The 18,827-nt window shown below is 40.3% G+C and overlaps 1 protein-coding gene across 1 annotated transcript; it reads right to left on the bottom strand.

Annotated features, from left to right (window-relative positions):
* Positions 1–64: 64 nt before the first annotated feature.
* On the bottom strand, positions 65–16,302 carry TRMT61B (tRNA methyltransferase 61B). The gene is made up of 7 exons (XM_047782355.1): positions 15,292–16,302; positions 10,850–10,952; positions 9,385–9,575; positions 2,777–2,868; positions 1,284–1,510; positions 258–335; positions 65–174 (listed from the first exon to the last, which is right to left on the bottom strand). Exons 1-7 carry the CDS (start codon positions 16,036–16,038, stop codon positions 131–133), a joined length of 1,482 nt encoding a protein of 493 aa, XP_047638311.1. The 5' UTR covers positions 16,039–16,302; the 3' UTR covers positions 65–130.
* Between the last annotated feature and the right edge of the window lie 2,525 nt (positions 16,303–18,827).

Raw genomic sequence — 18,827 nt, 5'->3', positions numbered from 1 at the left:
AAGATTACATGTAAAAGTTACACAAATCATAGTAATAGCTAAAAATACCAACCTACAAAAGTAGTGATTTGCAATATAAAGTTTTATTTTGATATATTTCTGTCTTCAAATCAGTTGTCATCTGAGGTACTCAGTTAAGTTGTGGTTTGCACTTCCTCAACTTGACAAGAAAGGCTAGTTTAAGGAGAGAAAAAAGTAAGGTCGTTACAATAATGGGAGAAAACACCATATAATATAGCCTGAAAAACATTACTCACCCGTATGACCAGTTTGCCAGTGTATAGGTCTAGCAATATAGGGAAATGATCCATAGGGAAAATCACAAGGTGATTCTTCTGTTATAGAACAAAATATGTGTTGTAAGCTACATAAAATATTTTATAGTTTGTTCACAACACTGTTAAAAAAAATTACTGTGAGAAGTTTTTTTCTTTCAGACTTTTTTAAGTACTTATTTTGGAGCTACTCTGAAAGTTATCTTACAGAAACTTGAATAAGGATTACATGATAAACTTATGTATGCTTTTATGGTCAAATGGATAAACCCATATCATAAGTCAATGAATGTCTGAATGCCTAAATAATGTGTACATACAACAAGGACCTAAACTTAGTTCTTTGAAAAGTTCTCCCAGCATCTTAGAAGCTACTTTTTGGAATATTAACTATTTACATGTCACATCCTATTAAAATTCTTTCCATTCAGTGATAATCACTGATCTAAATTTAAAACATTCTTTAGGAGTTCCTGTCATGGGGCAGTGGTTAACGAATCCACTAGGAACCATGAGGTTGTGGGTTCAACCCCTGGCCTTGTTCAGTGGGTTAAAGATCCGGCATTGCCGTGAGCTGAGGTTGCAGACGCAGCTCAGATCCCAAGTTGCTGTGGCTGTGGCGTAGCCAGGTGGCTATAGCTCCGATCTGACCCCTAGCCTGGGAACCTCCATAATGCCGCGGGAGCAGCTCAAGAAAAGGTAAAAAGACAAAAAAAAAATTCTTTAGTATATTTAAAGTATTTCATAAGCCAACCCCCTTGTCACAGTAAAATATGTATATTATAAAAAGTTTAATTCTTCAAAGCTATCAGTTTTACATAAAAGGCAGGAAAAGTCATTATTCTGCCTCCTAGAGATTTTAACAGAATAAATAACCACATTTCAATTTCCATAGGAAAAAATAATAAATCCCTGAGAAATATTTTTATAACATATTGTCAATATACTCAGGAATGTATCCTCCATTCACTATTGCAAACACAAGCATAAAATAAAACTGAAGCTCACCGTGGTCATCCTCTTGAAACATCTCACCTTCAATTCTAATTTTCTTTTGAGAATGTAATTGTAAATCTGTGTTGATTTTAGGTTCCACTTTTTGAGCTAAAAGTCCATTTTTCTGTTTTGCAAGGCAAACCAACCAATCTCTGACAATAACTTCGCTTATCTTTTCACATGAAAGGGCAAGTTCACATACACGAATTCCATCTAAAAGTTCAATAACCTGTGTGATGCTTTCAGAAAAGTGAAAAATGTACTTTAAATGTCTACTAAAACAATAACTTTATATTTTAAGTTCACTATACCTCTTATCTCAATTTAAATGCTATACTGAAATCAAGAGGGCAAAAAAAGTAAAAACGCAAGTTAGGGCACATAAGAATCAATTTCACAGAATACTAAATAAAAAAAAAATACAGAGACTATAACTTAACATCAGTGTTCACATTACACTGTTAAAAACTTTTCTCCTGAGTTTCCCGTTGTGGCTCAGTGGTTAACAAATCCGACTAGGAACCATGAGGTTGCAGGTTCGATCCCTGGCCTTGCTCGGTGGTTTAAGGATCTGGCGTTGCCGTGAGCTGTGTTGTAGGTTGCAGACGCAGCTCGGATCCCACGTTGCTGTGGCTCTGGCGTAGGCCGGCGGCTATACCTCCAATTAGACCCCTAGCCTGGGAACCTCCATATGCCACGGGAGTGGCCCTCAAAAAGGCAAAAAGACAAAAAAAACCCACTTTTCTTCTAGGAGTTTCTGTTGTGGCGCAGTGGTTAACAAATCCGACTAGGAATCATGAGGTTTTGGGTTCCATCCCTGGCCTCCCTCAGTGGGTTAAGGTTCCGGCGTTGCCGTGAGCTGTGGTGTAGGTTGCAGACTCGGCTTGGATCTGGCATTGCTGTGGCTGTGGCCTAGGCCGGCAGCAACAGCTCCGATTGGACCCCTAGCCTGGGAACCTCCATGTGCTGCGGGTGCGGCCCTATAAAGACAAAAGATTAAAAAAAAAAAAAAAAAAACTTTTCTTCTAAATTGTCAGAAGAGGAGTTCCCATCATGGCACAGCAGAAACAAATCTGACTAGGAACCATGAGGTTGTGCGTTTGATCCCTGGCCTCACTCAGCGGGTTAAGGATCGGGCATTGCCATGAGCTGTGCTGTAGGTCGCAGACAAGGCTCAAATCTCGCTTTGCTGTGGCTGTGGCACAGGCCGGCAACTATAGCTCAATTCGACCCCTAGCCTGGGACCCTCCACATGCCACTAGTGCGGCCCTAAAAAGCAAAAAATAAATAAGTTGTCAGAAGAAATATCTATCTTATATTACCATTTATGTAAAGTATGATTTAAACAGTAATACAACTGAATTTGGGACATGTGCTGTTTCATAACATTTTTTTTCCACAAGATAACATATACACCTAACTCAGTTACAAAATGAACATTTTAGCCTAGTACTTAAAAGTCTATTTAAAGTAACATTACAAAGAAGAACATCCATGTAACTCACTTTGCTAGATAGACAGCACATATACCACCCTGTTTAAGATTTGGGTATAAAACGGGCAAAGCAACTTGAGGATTCAGCATATCCAAAGCTACCTGCAGTAGGGAAAAGAGAATCAGACTGAGTTTTGTTTAAATCATGTGTTTTTTCTTATTGTGCTGAAATGACACACTTTGGGAAAACAATTACTCAAAGTATTTCATTTTTAAAAATACAGTACTAATGATTGACATTTTACTCCCTTCAAAAAGGCATATTTATTATTATACAATTTGTCATAGTACTTGACTACATAAAAATCATAATGGCATGTCTTACAATTAGCAATATTGATAATATAGCAATCTTTAGCTGTATTTTATACACACATATATATATACATACACATATACACACACAGGGGTGACCCCTGAACAACTGCACGGCCCACTTACAGACGGATTTTTTCAAATAGTAAACACTATAGTACTACACAATCTGTGGGTGGCTGAGTCCAAAGAACTGCGCATACACTGGAAACATGGATAGGGCTATACTCAGGTCTTTGACTGCATGTAAGGTTGATGCCCCTAAACCCCATATTATTCAAAGGTCAACTGTATATACAAAGTTTCAACACTTTAGATTAGTTTTTGGCAACAGAAATTCACATTAGCTCAAATATATATTTTTATGTTCAAAAGACAAATTCTGAATATTAATTTCAGAGATTCTAAAATGCAGGAATCATGTTCCTTATTTTCACTCACCTGCAGAATACAGGGCTGTACTCACAAAAGATGTCAAACGAATATAATGAGTAAGCGAAATTTAAAAAAAAAAAAAAAAGTCACTGAAAACAAATGGTCAAAATAGAAAACAAAGATACTTACTGGTAGACAACTCCAGAAATCTAATCCAGTTGGCACATCATTATATTTACTAAATTAGATATTATTCTGTTTACATTTAAAAAAAACAGTAATAAGGGGTTATCATTCATTATTAATTCATCAAATATTTATTGAGCACCCTCCATGTGCCAAGTATTTTGCTAAGTGGTAAAAATGTAATGGGAGCTTACAGTTTGTTCCATAGGAACTTATAGCCTAACTAAGGGATAGATATTAAACAAAAAATCTACTATGTGATTCAGAGGGTAATGAGTGACCTGAAGAACTGCAAGATGATAGAGGAGAATATGAAGGACAGAGTGACAGAGCAGGGAAAGAAGGGCTATATTATACACAGGCTGGTCAGTGAAGAGACCTGAGGAAAATGATTGTGCTTACCCTGTGGGAATGTAGGGGGGGAAGTGTGCTCCAGATGGAGAGAACAGCAAATACAAATGCTCTGAGGCTGTAGGATACTTGGTGGGTCTGAGAAGGCAAGGCCACTGTCGCTGCAGTGTAGACAAAAGGGGGAGAATGGTGAGAGATGAGTTCTTAGATGGTGGGGATGTGGGTGGAATGGGGGAGGGACAGATTAAGTAGAATCTTACAGGCTCCAGCTTTACACAAGAAGAGAAAAGCTACTGGAGAGTTTTAGACGTGATCTGACTTTTCAAAATGGCAAATTTTATGTTAGTTTATTACACACAAGAAAGTTTAAAATTCATTACCCTCTGAATTTCCATGCACCCCCCCCAAAGGCTTTTCTATTTATAGATGTAAAATTTAAGGCCCAGGAACTTCCGTGTGCTGCAGATGCAGCCAAAACACTCATCAGTAGTTCCCCATTATCTACAAGATAATGTCCATGATGCCCCAGCTTGACATGCATACAAGAGTTCATTATCTAGTTCCTCAGGACTTACAGCTTCTTCTCTGCATTAGACCCAATTCTACAGTCATGATGTTTCATGCTTTTGCGTCTTTCTGGTAAACGTTTGTATGTTCATCTTTTAAATTGAAAGCTCCTTTAAACATAGAATTCATTTTTGTCTTAGCATAGTACATGGCACACGGCGGGTCTCTAATAAATGTTTGTTGAATCAGGAAAGTGGTTCGGGGAGTTCCTGTTGTGGCTAAGTGGTAATGAACATGACTAGTGTCCATGAGGACGCAGGTTTGATCCCTGGCCCCGTGGGTTAAGGGATCTGGCCTTGCCGTGATTGCATTGCTGGGTCTGTGGTGCAGGCCAGCAGCTGTAGCTCCAATTCAACACCTAGTCTGGGAACTTCCATATGCAGCCCTAAAAAGAAAAGAAAAAGTATATATATGTATAACTAGGTCACTTTGCTGGACAGAAATTAGCATAACACTGAAAATCAACTATACTTTATAAATAAATAAGGAAAATTCTTCCTGATCTAGTTTAACTTAATTCTATAAGTAATTTATTTATGAACACCAACTATAATTCTTTGCCCCAATAGTATGTGATTTCCCAGCAGCTGAGAGTTCTTCTCCTTCCATATTCTCTCATATTGAGTATTTATCTGGCACTATGATTCAAGAGAGATTCAACTGAATAAATCTACTAAGGCATATTCTTCCCTGTAGATCAGGGATGGATGGCTCAGCGTGTTTCTACCAAGTTATAACAATATTGTTATGCAAAAATTCTCAACAAAATCTTAGCCAACCGAATCCAACAACATATCAAAAAAATTATACACAATGACCAGGTTGGGTTCATCCCAGGTTCACAAGGATGGTTCAACATACGCAAATCAATCAGCATCATACACCACATTAACAAAAAAAAGTCAAAAATCATATGATCATCTCAATAGACGCAGAAAAAGCATTTGACAAAGTCCAACATCCATTCATGATCAAGACCCTCGCCAAAGTGGGTATAGAGGGAACATCCCTGAACATAATCAAAGCCATTTATGACAAACCCACAGCAAATATAATACTCAATGGGGAAAAACTGAAAGCCTTCTTACTCAAATCTGGAACAAGACAGGGATGCCGACTCTCACCACTGCTCTTCAACATAGTTTTGGAAGTCCTAGCCACAGCAATTAGACAAACAAAAGAAATAAAAGGCATCCATATAAGAGAAGAGATAAAACTGTCACTGTATGCAGATGACATGATACTATACATAGAAAACCCTAAGGACTCAACCCCAAAACTCCTTGAACTGATGAATAAATTCAGCAAAGGAGCAGGATATAAGATGAACATTCAGAAGTCAGTTGCATTTCTGTATACCAGCAAGGAAATATTAGAAAAGGAATACAAAAATATAATACCTTTTAAAATTGCACCTCACAAAATCAAATACCTCGGAATACACCTGACCAAGGAGGTAAAGGACCTATCTGCCGAGAACTATAAAACTTTAATCAAAGAAATCAAAGAAGATGTAAAGAAATGGAAAGATATTCCATGTTCCTGGATTGGGAAAATCAATATTGTAAAAATGGCCATACTACCCAAAGCAATCTACACATTCAATGCAATCCCTATCAAATTACCCATGACATTTTTCACAGAACTAGAACAAACAATCCAAACATTTATATGGAACAACAAAAGACCCAGAATCGCCAAAGCAATCCTGAGAAACAAAAACCAAGCAGGAGGCATAACTCTCCCAGACTGCAAGAAATACTACAAAGCCACAGTCATCAAAACAGTGTGGTACTGGTATCAAAACAGACAGACAGACCAATGGTACAGAATAGAGAACCCGGAAATAAACCCTGACACCTATGGTCAATTCATCTTTGACAAGGGAGGCAAGAACATCAAATGGGAAAAAGAAAGTCTATTCAGCAAGCAGTGCTGGGAAACCTGGACAGCTGCATGCAAAGCAATGAAACTAGAACACACCCTCACACCATGCACAAAAATAAACTCAAAATGGCTGAAAGACTTAAATATACAACAGGACAGGACACCATCAAACTCCTAGAAGAAAACATAGGCAAAACACTCTCTGACATCAACATCATGAATATTTTCTCAGGTCAGTCTCCCAAAGCAATAGAAATTAGAGCAAAAATAAACCCATGGGACCTCATCAAACTGAAAAGCTTTTACACAGCAAAGAAAACCAAAAAGAAAACAAAAAGACAACTTACAGAATGGGAGAAAATAGTTTCAAATGATGCAACCGACAAGGGCTTCATCTCTAGAATATATAAACAACTTATACAACCCAACAGCAAAAAAGCCAATCAATCAATGGAAAAATGGGCAAAAGACCTGAATAGACATTTCTCCAAAGAAGATATACAGATGGCCAACAAACACATGAAAAAATGCTCAACATCGCTGATTATAAGAGAAATGCAAATCAAAACTACCATGAGATATCACCTCACACCAGTCAGAATGGCCATCATTAAGAAGTCCACAAATAACAAGTGCTGGAGGGGCTGTGGAGAAAAGGGAACCCTCCTACACTGTTGGTGGGAATGTAAACTGGTACAGCCACTATGGAGAACAGTTTGGAGATACCTTAGAAATCTATACATAGAACTTCCACATGACCCCGCAATCCCACTCTTGGGCATCTATCCAGACAAAACTCTACTTAAAAGAGACACGTGCACCCGCATGTTCATTGCAGCACTATTCACAATAGCCAGGACATGGACACAACCCAAATGTCCATTGACAGAGGATTGGATTCGGAAAATGTGGTATATATACACAATGGAATACTACTCAGCCATAAAAAAGAATGACATAATGCCATTTGCAGCAGCAAGGATGGAGCTAGAGAATCTCATACTGAGTGAAATGAGCCAGAAAGACAAAGACAAATACCATATGATATCACTTATAACTGGAATCTAATATCCAGCACAAATGAACATCTCCTTAGAAAAGAAAATCATGGACTTGGAGAAGAGACTTGTGGCTGCCTGATGGGAGGGGGAGGGAGTGGAAGGGATCGGGAGCTTGGGCTTATCAGACACAACTTAGAATAGATTTACAAGGAGATCCTGCTGAATAGCATTGAGAACTTTGTCTAGATACTCATGTTGCAACAGAAGAAAGGGTGGGGGAAAAATGTAATTGTAATGTATACATGTAAGGATAACTTGACCCCCTTGCTGTACAGTGGGAAAATAAAAAATAAATAAATAAATAAATAATAAATGATTGTCCTTTGAGGGAAAAAAAAAAAAAAACAATATTGTTAAAATCCTTGGTGGTGTTTCATACTCATCAAGCAAAATTCTGATGACCAATGAACCTCCCAGCGACCTGTGACATTCCTATGGATGGCCTACACAGAGCAAGTCCTCTTTCTGCCTTCACTGAGCTATAATACTCAAGCCAAACAGGGTGAGGAAAAACCAAAAAAAACTGTGGTCCTTGTGTCTAGGAAGCTGTGCCACTGTAACTGCTGGTTTCAGTTATATTAGAGACAGGACCCAGTTCTGATGAAAATCACTTCCTTGAACTTTACTTCATTTCTCACCTAGTTTCCCTTACCTTCCTAAAACAACCTAACCCTCCAACAGCCAATTAAGAAGAGCGAAAAAGACTCCTTACCCAGACCTCAGTCCATAGCGTCAAGCTATGAACTGATAAATTGCATGATCAAGGAAATGGAAACTCTGAAGTCAACTAATGTCTGTGTCCCACATCTCCGCCATCACTAGTCACAGCTTAAAGTGGCATCCCTGGGTCATCTATCCTGTATCTTCAAACTACTCTTCTTCTCCTCCCCTAACTCAACTTCTCACTGTTCCACTTCCTTACAAATCCCTCCACTCTCTGGAGCTTTGTTCACAATAAATATGCCTCTATCCTCAACATCTTTTTTTTTTGTCTGGCTGCACCTGCAATATATGGGAGTTCCTGGGCCAGGGACTGAATCTGAGATGCAGCTGCAAACTATGCCCTAGCTAAGGCAATGACGAATCCTTAACCAACTGTGCCACCGCGGGAATCTTCTGGGGATCAAACCCACACCTCAGCACTGACCTGAGCTGCCACAGAGACAGCACCAGATCCTTAACCCGCTGCGCCACAGGGAATCTCCTATCCTCAACATTTTTAATTAACACTCTTCTACCAACTATCTAAAGATGCCTCTCGTCTCTCCCTCAAAAATGGAGCCTGTGGGAGTTCCCTTCATGGCTCAGTGGTTAACGAACCCGACTAGGATCCATGGGGAGGCGGGTTCCATCCCCGGCCTCACTCAGTGGGTTAAGGATTGGCGTTGCCGTGAGCTGTGGTGTAGGTTGCAGATGCAGCTTGGATCCCGAATTGCTGTGGCTGTGGTGTAGACTGGCAGCTACAGCTCTGATGTGGGAGTACCCCTAGCTTGGGAACTTCCATATGCTGCAGGTGCAAAATGGAGGCTATTTATTCCCCCAAATCTCACCACATGCAGTCAGGTGCTGTGCTCAGTATGTTCCCACTGCTGCTTCCAAATTATTATTCCTTTATCCTAGAAATGTTGAAGTCCGTGATGCTTAACTAGTCCTCCTAGTATTTCATCATTACCCCACATTTATTAACAGCTTTGGACCTAATTCAGTATATATCTCTGCTCTAAATCCCACCATATTAAAGGAAAACATTCCTCCCACTCCTAGAAATCGAGCAAATAATGAAGAAAGGCCCTTTTCCATACAATAGAAGTATGGTCCTTGTTTTCTTTGCACTCAGTATTAGGTAATATCATAGGACCCACTTTAGAATACTTACCGCATCAAATGTTAAAGACTGTATATCTTCAGTTGCTCCTGAAATATCCTTATGAATAAAATCCACGTTGTCTGGCCACTCTTCTACATGACTCATTTTCCATGAATCACGCCAGTGTTTGTAATTCTTCTTAGCCAGTTCATGGTGGTCTTTTCGTATTTCAAAACTTATGACTCGTCCTTGCAATCCAACTTAATTTGTTAACGAGTTATGATGATATATGTTATTAATCCATTTATAAAGAATGTCAAAATTTTACTTTGCAACAATATTACACAGATGTGAAAAAAATAATTCAAATTGTTCCAGGTTACAAAAGTCTCTATCCTATCCCAGATCCCCAATCAATCTTCCTCTTCAGAGGCAACCAGATCACCAGTTCTCTACCCTTCCCCAGATGGTGCCTATACAAGTGTGCAAATATCTCTTTCTTGTTGCCCTTAACCTATGTTGTGACCTATTTATTATATACTGTCCTGTACCTTCCTTCTTATTTACTGACGCCATTTCAGTGATTAATGATCAACTGCATTTTTTCCCCCTTTTGTGGCCACCTCACAGCCTATGGAATTCCCAGGCCAGGGATGAGATCCGAGCTGCAGTTGCCACCTAAGCCGCAACTGCGGCAATGCTGGATCCTTAACCCACTGTGCCAGGCTGGGGAATGAACCCGAATCCCAGCGGTCCCAAGATGCATCTGATCCTGTTGCGCCACAGCGGGAACTCCTGATCAACTCCATTTTTCAAACAGCTATTATGTTCTATTGTATGGCTATGCCGTGGTTTATTTAACCAGTTCCCTACTGATGAACATTTAGCTTGTTTCTAGTCTTGGGCTATTACAAACAATATTCCAATGAAAATTATTTTGCCTAAGTCTTTATATACATGAGTCAGTATATCTATAGGAAAAAGTTCTAAAAATGAATTACTGGCTCAAGGGTATGTGGATTTTTTATTCCTCAAAATTATTGCCAAATTGTCCTCAAGAAAAAAAACGATACCACATGATATCACTTATATGTGGCTCTAAAATATGACACAAAGAAACTTATTTACAAAACAGAAAACATAGAAAACATAGAAAACAAACTTATGGTTACCAAAGGAGGAGGGGAGGGATAAACTAAGAGTTTAGGGTTAGCAAACACAACTTAATATATATAAAATAGATAAATAACGAGGTTCTACTGGATAGCACAGGGAACTGTATTCAATATCTTGTAATAAGCCATAACTGAAAAGAATATGATAAAAAAACATAACAGAAGGAGCAACAGAAAGCAAAGAATAAATGACAAAATGGAAAGAAAAATAGTTGCCTACATTTGATTTCAAGGAGAATGCTCTCTATCACAAAGTTAAGGGAATATTTCTAAAATATACATCTCTATTTAGCTTTGTTACTATGAACAGATTGAATGTTTTGTCATCTAAATTCAGCTCCTTTATCCCAATCTCTTACCTGCTTTGGATAGAAATAAACTCATTCCACCAGAGCCCGAGCCAGCTTCCAAAACAGTATCACCTGGGTGGATATTCATCATCAACAGTATCATATTCATATCCTACAATCAAAAAAAACAGCATGGGTGACTCTGTGACCAATAAATATGTACTAAGCACCTACTCCTATAAACACTCTATTGGACTTGAGAAAAAGAAGAAGAAAGAAAAGGATTAAACTCTGTCCCTGCTTACCAAGAGTTTATGTTTTACTGGATGAAATAAGAGATTTAATAATCAATTAGCAGGAGATCCCACTGTGATGCAGTTAGTTAAGAATACTATTGCAGGAGTGTCCGTCATGGCTCAGTGGTTAACAAACCCAACTAGCATCACAAGGATGCAGGTTCGATCCCTGGCCTCACTCAGTGGGTTAAGGATCTGACATTGCCGTGAGTTGTGGTGTAGGTTGCAGACACAGCTTGGATCCCGAGTTGCTGTGGCTCTGGCATAGGCTAGCGGCTACAGCTCCAACTGGATCCCTAGCCTGGGAACCTCCATATGCTGCGGGTGCAGCCCTGAAATGACAAAAAGAAAAAAAAAAAAAAAGAATACTACTGCAGGAGTTCCCATTGTGACTATAACATCCTGACCAGTATCCACGAGGATGTGGGTTCTATCCCCGGCTCTGCTCAGTAGGATAAGGATCCAATTTATCATGAATTGTGGCATAGGTTGCAGATGCAACTCAGATGTGGCGTTGCTATGGCTGTGGTGTAAGCCAGCAACTGCAGCTCCAATTCGACCCCTAGCCTGGGAACTTCCATGTGGCGCACATGTGGCCCTGAAGAGAAGAGAAGAGAGGAGAAGAGAAAAGAATAGAACCCAACTGCAGTGGCCCAGGTTGTTGCAGAGGCCTGGGATCAACCCCCAGCCCTGCATAGTAGGTTAAGGATCTGGCATTGCCATATAGCTCTGGCATAGGTTGAAGCTGTAGCTAAGATTCGATCCTTCTGTAAGCCACAAGTGCACCCCCCCAAAAATAAATAGATAAAAATAATCAATTAGCAAATACAGCAGCTCATCAGTATAATACTGAAATTACAGACAATGAGTAAAAACAGGAGTTTGGAGAAAGGAAAAATCAGCAGACTGACCTAGCTTAAAAGCATAGAATGGAGAGTTTAGGGAAACAGATCCAAGGGAGAAAGAGCTTTAAACAAAACAGAAGTAGAATAAACAGTTTGCCCATCCCAGGAGGAGCGATGAGAGATGTGAATCCAGGCTAAAGCATTTGAACCTAACCTAGTAAGTAACGGGGGCATGTCACTAAGGTAACAGGGTTGTCATTTTATAAAGATTGAGCTGTCAGAGAAATACAGGATGTACAAGAATAGAGGAAAATTTGAGGCAGAAAGATCAGTTGGAAGTTATTATGTAACCGCTTCAACCTCCTCAGGAAGCGATGAACATCTCATTTAGAATTAGGACACCAAAATAGACAGGAGGACCCGTTTGTCAAACTTTATAACTAGAATATTGTTAAGAGGGATATCATGGATGACAGTAATAATAAGTGTTTATTGAAACGTTACCACGTGCCAGGTGTCTGCTAATTATGCAAACTGTTTTCAAACGTTTCTTTAATTAGAATCATAATATGAGAAAAGTATCATCATCTCCATCCTAAGGATGAGAAATCAAAGAGGTTAAGTAATTTGTCCAAAGTCACACAGCCAGGAATTAAGTGGACAAGTTAGGAGTAGAATGGACCTTGAACACAGTTGGCTGTTACACTACACCAAATGTTATATAGAGAGAAAATTTTAAATGTTACCATTTATCTCAAAGTTCCCCCTAGAGCAAACCTTTCAAAGTTGCTAATAAGCAGCACATTTAGTAAGTCTTTATTCTTTTTCCATCTCTGAGAAAAGCTGCTGTGAAAACTGTAAAAGAAATAGGAGGGTTTCTAGGATTCTCTGTCAAGTCACAACAAAATTGTGTATTAAATATAAATTTGCAGAGAAAACTTTAATTTGAAAAGATACATGCACCTCAGTATTCACTGCAGCACATTTACAATAGTCAAGACATGGACTTCCATCGTGGCTCGGCAGAAAACATGTCTGACAGGTATCCATGAGGACACAGGTTCGATCCCTGGCCTCGCTCAGTGGGTTAAGGATCTGGTGTTGCTGTGAGCTATGGTGTAGGCTGCAGACACAGCTTGGATCTGGTGTGGCTGTGGCTGTGGCTGTGGCTGGCAGCTATAGCTCCAATGGGACCCAAAGCCTGAGAACCTCTATATGCCACAGGTGTAGCCCTTAAAAGACAAAACAAACAAACAAAAACATACCAATAGCCAAGACATGGAAGTAACCTAAATGTCCATCAACAGAGGAATAGATAAGATATGCTACAGATATACAAATGGAATATTACTCAGTCATTAAAAAAGAATGAAATAATGCCATTTGCAGCAACATCATGTGATATCACCTATAAGTGGAATCCAAAAAAATAGAATACAAATGAACAAATAAGACTTACAAACTTTGAAAAACTTATGGTTACCAAAGGGGACAGGCGGAGGGAGTGGAAGGGGTGGACCAGGGGTTTGGGACTGGCATATGAACACTAGATATATGGAATGACTGGCCAATATGGACAAGCCATATAGCACAGCAAACTGTACCCAATATTCTGTGACAATCTATATGGGAAAAGAAAAGAATCTGAAAGAGAATGGATATGTATATATGTATGATTGAGTCACTTTGGTATACTGCAGAAATTATCACAACCTTGTAAATCAACTATACTCCAATAAAACTTTAAAAATAAATAAATAAATCTAGGTTTGGATGCATAAGAAACTATTTAACAGGTACAGTTGTCTAATTAAAAGCCAAAGTGGGGAGTTCCCATTTTGGCTCAGCATAAACAAATCCAACTAGTATCCATGAGGACTCAGGTTCAATACCTGGCCCTGCTCAGTGGTTCGAGCACCCGGCATTGCAGTGAGCTGTGATGCAGGTCATAGACTTGGCTTGGATCTTGCTTGGATCTTGTGTTGCCATGGCTGTGGTGTAGGCCAGCAGCTATAGCTCCAATTTGACCCCTAGCCTGGGAACCTCCATGTGCCTTGGGTGCGGCCCTAAAAACCAAAGCCAAAATGTATTTTCTGAAATGATGGACTAAGGCTTGAGCCAAAAATGATACACAGACACATAATTTTCAAGGTATACTAGTCAAAAGCTTTCATTGGCATATGCTAGGTCTTTCAGACAAACATCTCCTCGCCTGTGAACCAGGCCCATGGGATTAGAGACAGGAGGGGGCCCCAGACAACTTCACACAGCAGCAGGAAGTAGCTTGGGTAGTTATTTCAATAAAATGCCCTAGAGAAGGCAGTTCTATTTCCTTGGTTATTTTCATATAAGACACAGAAACTTAGAGTTATGAAATAAAATTTTTTAAAAAACAAAACATTTTAGCACACCTTAATTTTTGCTTCCTGCTATTCAGGTTACCTAGTCTCTCTCTCTCTCTCTTTTTTTTTTTTCTTTGCTTTTTTTAGGGTCACACCCATGGCATATGGAAGTTCCCAGGCTAGGGGTCAAATGGGAGCTACAGCTGCCGGCCTACACCACAGGTCACACCAACTATGGATCCTTAACCCACTGAGTGAGGCCAGGTATTGAACCTGCATCCTCATGAATATCTAGTCAGATTCGTTTATGCCGAGCCATAACGGAAACGCCCGTGATTTTTTTTTTTTTTTTTTTTTTGGCCACAGCCCACAGCCTGTGCAAGTTCCCAGGCCAGGGATCAAACCTGTGCCACAGCAGTGACCCAAGCCACAGCAGTAATGATGCCAGATCCTTAGCCCAATGCACCACCGGAGAACTCCACCATTGTGATATTTTAACCATCATATTTAATAAGGCATGTTATTAGAGGTATATTTCATCAACAATAGCTATATTACCATGCTTTTCCCTTTAGAAAAAAAGTTTTGTTGTCCCCTGGTGACCTAGCTGTTAAGGACTTGGCATTGTCACTGCTGTTACAATAAAGTATACGTTTAAAAAAAATCACAACGGCACTAAAAAAATGTCCCCAAGAATTCAATATACTCTTGAATGCTGAACTTGCAAACTAAGAATTACAGGGAACAAATATACATACTTATGTGCCTACTGAGTCCACATCACACTGTGGTAAGTCACTTTACAGATCAGAGCATCAAGGCTCCCAGATTAAAATTAAAATCTGGCGTTTCTTCCTAAAATTAGCAAACATAAGATATGTAAAAGTCATAGCCATTGGTTAAAAAAAAGGTGAGAACAATAAAAACATGAAACGTTCTGAGATGTGCTTTAAGTACATTGATCAGGTCTGTACTATATCGATTTGCTCTCTCTGGAACCAATATGCACCTGACTCCCATTGCATTACCTTTGGATATGTGATAGCAGGCCCTCTTTGCATCAGTAATACATAGTCCTCCAGTGTTGGCCTCCTCAGCATGAAGTGCTTACCAGCAGAACTCCTCAGTATCTGGCCGGGGAACTTCCCCACGATCTCCCTGAATGGGACTGTCCCCCAGCTACTATTTAAGTGTCCGGCGTTACTCAGCCTAAATAATTTTTTAAATTGTGTTTCTCTCTTTCTAGTCTCAGCTAAAATCAGCTCCCCAGTCCGAAAAGGCACCTCTCTGGAAGTTGACCAGGAAGAGGAGATGTGAGGTTCTTCGTCCTCGGTGGCAGACTGGGCCAAGGAGGGACCGGGCTCGCCTTGGTCTCCACTCGAGCACTCCCGCTCTTGAGGAACTGACTCCTCTCGCAGCGTCGGGGGTTTCAATCTTTCCAGTGAGGAAAGACATCTGGTCCCAAGTCCCCGGACGCGTGGAGGGAGAGATGAAGACGACTCTGCGTCTGGGGCTTTCCTCTGTACCTCCTCGTGCTCTCCCTCTTCATTTTGCGCGTCTCTAGGCGAGGATTCGCAACCCAGTAACCGGGCTCTGTCGAAGGGACCTTGCCCAAGGCGGCGCAAGAATCGACAGGTCCCGAGCCCCGGCCACCTCCCGAAGCGCCGCAGCCCTAGCAGAACCTGCCCCAGCTGCCTAGCTGACAGCATGACCACCCGCGCAGGCGCAGTCGCAGGCGAATGACGTAGGGCCAGGCGAGGCGTTGCGCGTAGCATTGACGCACCAGCTCGGGGCTGGGCAGCGTTTCGCAGGAAGAGTTGTGCTGCAGCGCCTTCGTCCGAAGTGGGGCCGTGACAGAGTTGGCATCCCGGAGCGGAGAGGTCCTGTAGAGTTAATGTCCCGTGTAGGGGCACAGTTTCCTCTTCGGAATGTGTGCAGAGTAAACAATTGCCCGCTGACACATCTCCACCGCCTCGTCTGGGGACAAGAGGATTAAAAAAGACACAGCCTGTCAAAGCGCTGTCTAAGCTGAAGTCCTGTACCGGGGTTAACTTCCTAGTAATCAGGAACTGGAAGGTCACTTGGTCGCACCCCCCTCTCCCCCGCGAGATGTATAAGTAAAACTGGCCCGGAGATGTGTTTGACAGATTACATTGGGACGTGCCGCCCGCTAACCAGTGTTCCTTTCCCAGTTGACGGGGTCCTTTCTCCTCCCGTCCCAGCAAGTCCCTTCTGACTGGACTCTGACCACCTGCATGCCCTCCCCAGGCTCAGAGAGTCAGCGACCCTCAATTAATGTAACTATTCACTGTGTACTCATGTAACAGAATTGTTTTTAATAATTAAAATATAGTACTTAGTTAACCAAGTGTTTTACCCTCCCCAAAGCTAAGTAAAGTATCTTTAAAATGGGAAAAGGCTGTTGCTAAAACAGTAGCAGGGTAGGGGGATGTTACAGGCTGCATTTCATCCCTCCCCCAAGTTCATGTGCTGAAATTCTAACCTTGGAGATGAGGACTTCAAATAGGTAATTAAATTAAAAAGAGGTCACTGGAATGGGCCATAATCCGATATGACTGCTGTCCTTATAAGAAGAGATTAGGACGCAGAGGAAAGACCATGTGAAGACACAGGCAGAAGATGGCCATCTACAAGCCAGAAGAGAAGCCTCAGAAGGAACCAACACCTTGATGTTGGACTTCTAGCTGCCAGAACTGTGAGAAAATAAATTCTGTTGTTTAAGCCAAAAAAAAAGAGCATTGACTGTATTTTCTAATTCTCTCTCATTGACTCTCTTTAAAATTGTTTGTTCCCAGATTTTGGCACACCCCCCTCCAATTTTTAAATAAGAATGAATTTATTTAATCCTAAAAATAAAACAGGAGTTCCCTGGTGGTTCAGTGGATCTGGTGTTGTCACTGCTATGGCTCTAGTTACAGCTGTGGTTCGGGTTCAATCCCTGGCCAGGGAACTTCCTCATGTCTCGGGTGGAGCCAAAAAAAGGAAAAAAAAACCCTAAAAATAAAACATAATTTAAAACAGAGAAAATGTTATATATGGAGTCCAAAGTCTCATTTAACGTTACATATGACAAATCTGTTTGCTTAATACTAATTCAACTGGCAAAAGTTTACTGAGGGTCTAGCAATACCAGGTACACTAGGTATTTATTTTGTTTAAGTTTACAACAATCCTGTGTCAGAAATAAGTATTCCAGTTTTTGGTTTAAGAAAACTGACCCAGGGAGATTAAATGATTTGGGCAACAGCCCATTGCTGACGAGTGGTGTAACAGGGTTTTCTGTCTAGGTCAGTCTGGTTCAGCAGTCCATGCTCTTTGTACTATAACACCCCTTCTCAAAGACTGGTCAACAGTACACTTGAATTCAGAGTTAACATCAAAATATGTTCTAAGAGCTAAGGATTCATTTTAAATTTGGGAAAATTAATCTTGTTATTACTTTCAAAGACATAAAGTAATATTTTCTCATCTGTGCTTTCTAAAACATCAGGCACCTTAAACTCCAGCATCAGGACTTCTCTCTTTTAATCCTAAACATGAAAAAAAAAAATCCTGCCCTCTCCCATCTCAACTACATGTCTCACTTTTGGTTTCAATGTGTTTTAAGAAAAGTTCTTGTCATTGCCAAATATGGGTCTAAAACCTTCTGAATCCTAAGCCTTATCGCTGGCTTTTTTTTGTTGTTTGTTTTTTGCTTTTGTTTTTGTCTTTTGTCTTTAGGGCTGCACTGTGGCATATGGAGGTTCCCAGACTAGGGGTTGATGAGAGCTATAGCTGCCAGCCTATACAGCCACAGCAACTCAGGATCCGAGCCACGTCTGGGACCTACATGACAACTCACAGCAACACTGGATCCTTAACCCACTGAGCAACGCCAGGAATCGAACTCGAATCCTCATGGATACTAGTCGGGTTCGTTAATCACTGAGCCACGATGGGAATTCCTTATCATTATTTAAAAATTTTTCATTACTACTTTATTAGCTCTTAAATATTATTAAATGATATTTGGCTGTTATTTCAGAAAGAGCACGAATTGGAAAGAAGGTGTATTGACAATATATGGGAAGTAAATTTACATCTCTGATTTCTGAGATAAATTGTGAACAGTAAATGGCCTTCCTTTCTACTTGAATAACAGACACCATGACGTAAATATTTCGTCTTGCACATATCTAATTAAATCCATTAACATATTTTGAAAAATATAATTATTCCTTATTTTTTCATGCTCTTTCAGAGCATTTAAAGATCTCAAAAAACAAAAACAAAAAACAGCTCTCGCTATGTGTGCCTTTCTGTTTCTGGCTATACTTTTCCTTCCCTTCTGTCTTCCCTATGAAACTGTCAACTTGCACTATGAAACTATTCTCTGAAAATGTGAGGCATTATCCACTCACAGTGTTTACTTTATGGTATAAAGCCAGAAGTTCCTGTCATCTGGTGGCATTTAGTCAAGCAACTACTTTAATATCCAAATAACCATTAAGACATGCTATTAGTGACAACTGACGTTTTAAAAACCTCCAGTCAAACTGGGTTA

The sequence above is a fragment of the Phacochoerus africanus genome, chromosome 5, assembly GCF_016906955.1.
Source record: "Phacochoerus africanus isolate WHEZ1 chromosome 5, ROS_Pafr_v1, whole genome shotgun sequence".
Classification (NCBI taxonomy): Eukaryota; Metazoa; Chordata; class Mammalia; order Artiodactyla; family Suidae; genus Phacochoerus; species Phacochoerus africanus.
This window is presented reverse-complemented; position numbering and strand designations above follow the sequence as displayed.

Bases quoted from the DNA above. Each gene is read 5' to 3' on its own strand.
- TRMT61B (XM_047782355.1), bottom strand. From the start codon at position 16,038: ATGCTACGCGCAACGCCTCGCCTGGCCCTACGTCATTCGCCTGCGACT. The intron at 1,511-2,776 runs GTGAGTTACATG...CTTTTCTGAAAG, and splicing joins TGTGCTGTCTATCTAGCAAA to CATCACACAGGTTATTGAAC. The intron at 175-257 runs GTGAGTAATGTT...TCCTTAAACTAG, and splicing joins CTGGCAAACTGGTCATACGG to CCTTTCTTGTCAAGTTGAGG.